Here is a 7,280-nt window from a genome sequence, read left to right as displayed (position 1 = left end):
CACACACACACACACACACACATTTTGTTTATCCATTCATTTGATGGACATTTGGGTTGTTTCTACCTTTTGGCTGTGTGTGTCTATATATATACACACACACATAGTCTATATATACACACACACATATATATATGTGTGTGAGACTATATATAAATATATATATGCATGCATTTTAATATGATTGAAACTTAAAAAGAAGGAAATTCTAACACATGCTACAATGTAGATGAACCTTAAAGACTTTCTAAGTGAAATAAGCCAGTCATAAAAGGACACATGTTGTATGGTTCCACTTATATGAGGTACCTAGAATGGTCATATTGAAAGACAGTATGTGAAATGGTAGATGCCAAGGGATGATAGGAGGGAAGAATGACGACTTAATGTTTAATGAATATAGAGTTTCAGTTGGGAAAGATCCAAAAATGTTCAGGAGATGTATGGTGGTTATGGTGGTGATGGTTGCACAACAATGTGAAAGTACTTAATGTCACTGAACTGTGTACTTCAAATGGTTATAATGATAACTATTATATATATTTTACTACAATTTTACACACTTAACAGTGAAATGTCCTTTAGGTACCTTTAGTCTTAATGCTAGAAACATGAGTGGTGATTATGTAGATATTTTTTAATTTATTATTAGCATATAAATATATATTTAAAAAAGAAATATCAGGGAAGGCTTTCTTCAGTTGACACTGTGCTGCATTATAAAATATAAGTAATGGTGGGAAGTGTATGACAATGATATATGGGCAGTAAAAAGTATTTGAGGAAGAAAGGAAACTTTATGCAATAGTACATAAGTATATACCAAACATAATATAGTCTGTTTTGTTTACAATTTAGTCTGTAGAATTCTAATTTGACCCCATCTGTTTAGTTCACATGATGAAACAAGAAAGCTGGAAGCCCTAAATGATCAGAGAAATCTGAAATGGCTGTGCACTCAAACAAGACGAGTGATTTTGTTTCAGTGTTTCACAGGTATCAAAGGATTCTAAATAACTTAATTATGACATCTTTATGCAAATGTTTTCTAAGGAAAAGTTAAGAGAGAAATACTAAATAATGATGAAAGAATAAATGAGAGTGTTATGAAAATTAGTCTAAATCCATCTAATCCAATTTAAATTTATTGAAAACACATTATAAATGAATGAATAATTATGTCAACGAAAGAGATGAAAGTGGTCACTGCATTCTTATCACTCTTCTATTGCATTTCCATAGTATTATCTAATTTTCTACAAGGCTTTAATAATGTAAACAATTTATGGCATGAAATTAAGCAAAATATTCCACAGAAAAAAGAAAAATAATATTGAAGTATTGCCATATTTGCTAAAACAAAATGGAATCAAACATATTCATCATATAAACATCAAAAGATACAAATTTTACACAGTTGCAAATATATTACATAAGATATAATGGGTATTTCCTAAAGTTCTTGAAGCAAGTCAAGAGTGGTGATCTTCGGAAATCATAGTCATTGAAGGAAGAATAAAATAACCTTTTTTTTTTTAATTGAGTGTTTTCTCTGTGCCATTTCAAGTTACACATCTCATGTAATTCTCACACAACCATATAAAGCAGGTTCTATGATCACTTATTTTGATATATTAGGAAACTGCGGCAAAAATGAAATAAATGGAAATAAAGCTAACCAGGGAAGAATACCGGACTAAGACCCAGGCAGTCTAACTCCAAAGCCTGGACCATTAACCAATAAACTATTAAACTACTCAGAAAAAGTATGGAATCTAAATTGTACAAAATATAATATGTGTTCAGTTTAGACATTTATCAGGAAGATATATGTTTAATTAAAGGAAACAAAACCTAAGCCTTCTAATCAAGGAATGTTGTTCATCAGTGAAACTGTGAGACTGAAGACTGGGGAGGTGAGGTGGGAATGAGAATATTAAAAAAATACAAAGGAGGATCCAACAGATACATAGGGGAGGGTTAATCTCTTCAGTATTTACTAAATAAAAAATCTGAAACAACTTGTTTAATTATAATTTTTGGAACTTACAGTAATCTGGTGAATAACAGAACTTTCAGATAATGAATACTATTCTTTTTGTGAGAGTAGCAACAGTTAGTTATTTTCCCTACATCATCTCTTGCATTTAGATTTATTCTTCAACCATCTCTCTTGGTGATCCAAATAAAATCAAGCAGCTTTGACCCTTAGCACCTTAAGAACATGCTCCCGTATTTTCTTGGTCCTTACTCCATACACAATGGGATTGAGAAAAGGGGGAATCAAAAGGTACATATTTGCAATGAAAATGTGAACATGTGCTGGCACGTTTTTCCCAAAACGATGAGTGAAAATTGAAAACCCAGCTGTGGAATAGAAAACAAGGATGACACAGACATGGGAGCCACACGTGGCCAAAGCCTTGAAGCTAGCTTCTCGAGATGGCAGGCGGAATACAGAGCGCAGGATGAAGACATAGGATACAGCAATGAGAATGACATCACATGAACCAATGATAGAAGCCATACTGAGGCTATAGCTTTTGGTAGCACTTATGTCCATACACGCCAGCTTCACCACAGCCATAAACTCACAGTAGGTGTGGGCAATGATTCGAGTTCTGCAGTAGGGCAGCTGTTTCAGCAGGATGGGATGTGGAGAAAAGAAAGCTACTCCCCGACACACGACAATGATACCCATTATAGTTATGCGACTGTGTGTGAGAATGGTGGCGTGGCGCAGTGGGTCACAGATGGCCACATAGCGGTCAATGGCCATGGCGAGGAAGAAGCCAGATTCCATGGCAGTAAAGCTGTGGATTAAGAACATTTGGGCCAGGCAAGCATCAAAGGCAATGTCATGAACTCTGAGCCAGAACAGACAGAGCATGCGGGGCAGTGTGGATGTGGAGAGGACAAGGTCAGTAACTGAGAGCATGCACAGAAACAGGAACATAGGCTGATGGAGGCTTCTCTCTGCCTTCACCACAGCCAGGATGGTCACATTCCCCACCAAGGCCACCATGTACATGGAGCAGAAGGGAATCCCAATCCAGACATGAAGATGCTCTAGTCCTGGGATGCCCATCAGCAAGAAGGTGACAGGAGATGGACGAGAAGTGTTGAGAGGAGGCATATTTTTATTTTCCTTTGCTTTCTTTATGTGTTCTTCTGAAAATAAGGGTGCTATGATAATATGATCACAATCATATGCTGATAAATGGGGTGATTTTGTTCAGAAGAATCTTTAATTATCTGTTGTTGTAAGCTATCCAAATTCATAATCTGAAGTGTTTGAATTCACTAGGACCAGAATAATAAAATGATTACTTACAATGTACCAAATTGTTGTACATTTTATTGCTGTACAAATTGTTGTAATACTGAAAGATAACTCTTATAAAATGTCATATTATCATAGGGACCTATAAGTCACGTTGTCTATTCATTTCCACTAAAAGATTCCATCTATAGAGTCATACTTGTACTTCATCCCACGAATATTTCCTGAGCAGTTTTTCCATAAGAAACAATGTTCTAGAAACTGGGGATAAATACATGGATATATCAAGGAGGTAACACTCTACAAGGAGAAGGAAGACACCATAAGATGATACATAGTGACTAGTGTGTATGGTTATTAGATTGGGTAGTGACAGTTGTCACACTTAAGTTGGAACTTTATGATGGAGCTTTAACTATTCAGACTCTGGGATATTATGTATTCTAGTAACAAAAATATTAAGAAAAAATGTTATGAAGAAGGAACAAACAGGAAGGACAAGGAGGCCAAGGCTTCTAAAACTTAGGAAGCAAGAAAGAAAATCATGGGAGAAAAGGATTATTTATCCCTTTTATCAGCATCTTCATATCTTCACGGTTTCCTCTGCCCATTGCAGAAAAATGTCAGTTACATTAACAGTTATATGAAAATATAAAAAATTCTCTGCTTTATTTCCTTTTACCAGGACTTTCTGAAAAATACCTATTTTTGTATAAATTAACTGGTTGCCAAATTACAGATGCTATAGGTAACAATCCCATAGCTTGTCATGTTTTCCATCTATATTTTATTGTAAGCTCCCCATATGATTTATTTCATAGCATTTTCTTAGATTTTCCTCTATGTTCCCCTAATCTTAGTTACTAGAAAGCTCTAAATCTAACATATTTACTGTTTTACCAAAAACGTTGAATCTGGTGTCAAATATGATACATGCTTAGTAAATTTTGAAGACCTGTATTTAGTACCACCCATAAATTGGAGCTCATAGAGTGTACTTCAGATATCCAAATATGAAAGATGCAAACTGTTACTCCTAAGGCATAAGAGGTGCCCTTCAATGGTACATGGGTTTGAATTTATAAGTCAATCTCTATGGGATGCTTTCATATCAGTTATAACCAGACATTATTTTGAATGAAATAGGGTTTTTGAAATGCTGCTTCTTTGAGCTCTCCTTCAGTATTTCTCTCATGTAAGTGAATTTTCCATAAACACAAGAGATCAAGCAGAAGCCTTGTAAGATTTTAGTGAGTTATAAAGTACCTTTGCTTTAGGTAGAAGATTTCATAATCCATAATTTAATTGACTTAGAGAATTGAGATAAATAGTCTCTGCCTTCCCCACATGAATATGATATTGCAGTTCTTAGTGTGCGTTCTAAAATAGGATTAATATAATCTACATATTTGCTCTTTAATTTGCCACCCTGAGTTAGTAGTTAATTTGACAAATAAAATATCATGTTTTTTTTTTAAATTTCTGATCACTTAATCATTTCTCTCATGCAACCTTTAAGTAGGGCATAGAACTAGATAGATAGATAGATAGATAGATAGATAGATAGATAGATAGATAGATTTCAAGAAAAGGTATTTCTTAACATTAACCACATTCACTACTTTCCCAACTTCCCATCCTCCTTTATTCTGACTTAGAACATTTCACTATGGAGATGGACCCTTCTTGTGTACTTTAATGTGTTGATTTAGAAGCTCAAATTATAACACATGCAAAGTAATTTGTTTACTGGATTGGTAAATTGACCTAATGATATCAGAGTTATCAGTTACTTACTAAAGAGGCTTTCTTATATATCTTCTCATAGTTCCAGTAGATAGTCCAGTCTCCGTGGCAGAGAAACCCTGGGATAAAATGGTTAAGCACAAGTCAGGGAGTATGAGGGTTACAGTAGAGACAGACTGTAAGTCACCACAAATACTTCAGTTTTAGACAAACTCTATTATTTTTGGTCTTTCCCATCACCTATCAAGGCAGCGACCTTTGGTAGTATTGCCATTAGCCTCAAGAAGAACCTGCTTTCACTATGTAGCAAAAAATTCTTGTAAGTATAATATGCACTCATACGAATTTCAACACCATTACCTCAAAATATACTTTCCAGAATCAGTAAATGATCCCAAATAGGAGAAAAAATGAGTTATGTGGAAACACTTGCAAGAGACCAAATCAAGTTTAGTGAGTCACATAAAGCCTTCTTGAATAAATAGTACTCAGACTGGGATGTGGAGAATATAAAACAATGGCATATTGGATTTAAACGAAAGTAAAAATAAGGATAGATGTATAATTATATGCAATTATATATACTAGAGATATATCTATATATCTATACAAACACACATAATTAATAAGAACAAAAGCATAAAGTTTCATGAAAAAGCAATTATGAAATAACAAATCAAAATCTAATATAGTTGATATTCAAAGCATACAAAGATATTTACGTGGATAAGATTATATGGGCAAACAAGAGTCCTCATACATCAATGAGTAAACACTTAACTGACGGTAAATTTTATAATGTAGTCTCTAGAGCAGTGACTGTCACTTACTAAGTGCTCAGTAAGTATACACTGGATATATAAATGCAATACAGACATTGCAAGAGTAGAGTTGGAAAGCACACACACTCACAGATATACACACTGGTTTACAAAATAATTTTTAGCCCAAGTACTCATGACATAATCCCTCTGATATTGTCTCCCTAAAAATGCCAACCTGTATTTGAGTCCAATAGTCACAGACAGCCATGTTTTTGTTATTTCAATAGATCCGTAAAATAAGAAATATGCTCAAATTGAGAAAGAACCCTCATTTCTATTAAATCCTTTAAAAAAGATGTATATTTCCTAGAATCTAGCTGTTTCTTCATTTTATCCATGGAGAATAAAGAAATATGTGTTCCCTCAGTCCAAAAATTAATATAGAAGTTATTTTTTGAGGGAGTATCATGTCTTTTAAATTTTTCTATAGATATTCAAGCTATTCTCTTTCTTTCCATTCCTCTCTCATTTCAAAAAAAACCTTAACTAGTTCATACATAAACTTATTCAGAGTCAAGAAGCAACCTAAACACATAGTCTCCATATGTAGCAGCTTCAGCATGGTCATCTCAAGGGATAAGTGAGAATAACATTTGATACAACAGGCCCCTATGGAATCATTGGCAGAAGAGGGAATTTTTTTTTTTTTTTTTTTTTTTGGTGGTGATAATGATTGAAAATAGATATAATTTCAGGAATAAATTACCTTTGCAGTCTCGCAGGTTTATGCCTGCAGATGTAGCCATACTTCAGTAGTTTGAAATATTATGTCAACCACCCACCAGGACCAGTCCTGAATGAAAGTAAAATGACCCAGAACACATTTTTTCCCTTTAATTCACTAATCTAATTTCAATACCAATTTAAGCCAGAAACCACACACGTGAGAAACTCTCCCTTAAAAATAAAAGAGAAGTTAAGATATCCCCAGATAAAAAAATCTGAGGTAATTTATTATCACTATACCTGTAGTATGGGAAATATAAAAGTGAGTATTTTATATAGAAATGAAAGAAGCTAGAGACTGACAGAAACCCATATAAAAATATAAAGTTTTTCAGTAAGGATAAAACACATGGACAAATAAAAAATTAGTATCATCATTATTTTTGTCCATAACTTTACTTTGTATTACTTTACAGAAATAAAAAAAGCATACAAATAATTATGAATTCATACTAATGGATACACAATATATAAAATGTGATAACAAAAACATAGCAGAAAAAAAACATGGTATGTTTGTATAGGAGGTGAAGCACTAAAGGAGTAGAGCTTTAGTAAGTGAGTTGAAGTTAGGTTGGTATCAGTTTAAAACATATTGTTACAATTGCATTTCCCGTTTAGGAAAAAAAATATGCAGCTTGCTGCCAGCACAGTATTCTCAGGAAAAATGGGAAATTGGTTAAGATGTTATATGTTGGCAA

General features: G+C 33.7%; 1 protein-coding gene across 1 annotated transcript; it reads right to left on the bottom strand.

The window, feature by feature from the left end:
* Nucleotides 1–2,191: 2,191 nt before the first annotated feature.
* On the bottom strand, nt 2,192–3,136 carry LOC103247916 (olfactory receptor 52D1-like). The gene has a single exon (XM_038004947.2). It carries the CDS (start codon nt 3,134–3,136, stop codon nt 2,192–2,194), a length of 945 nt encoding a protein of 314 aa, XP_037860875.2.
* Nucleotides 3,137–7,280: the final 4,144 nt, after the last annotated feature.

The sequence above is a fragment of the Chlorocebus sabaeus genome, chromosome 1, assembly GCF_047675955.1.
Source record: "Chlorocebus sabaeus isolate Y175 chromosome 1, mChlSab1.0.hap1, whole genome shotgun sequence".
In the NCBI taxonomy this organism is placed as follows: domain Eukaryota; kingdom Metazoa; phylum Chordata; class Mammalia; order Primates; family Cercopithecidae; genus Chlorocebus; species Chlorocebus sabaeus.
This window is presented reverse-complemented; position numbering and strand designations above follow the sequence as displayed.

Excerpts from the sequence above, each read along its gene's own strand:
- LOC103247916 (XM_038004947.2), bottom strand. The coding sequence starts at position 3,136 with ATGCCTCCTCTCAACACTTCTCGTCCATCTCCTGTCACCTTCTTGCTG.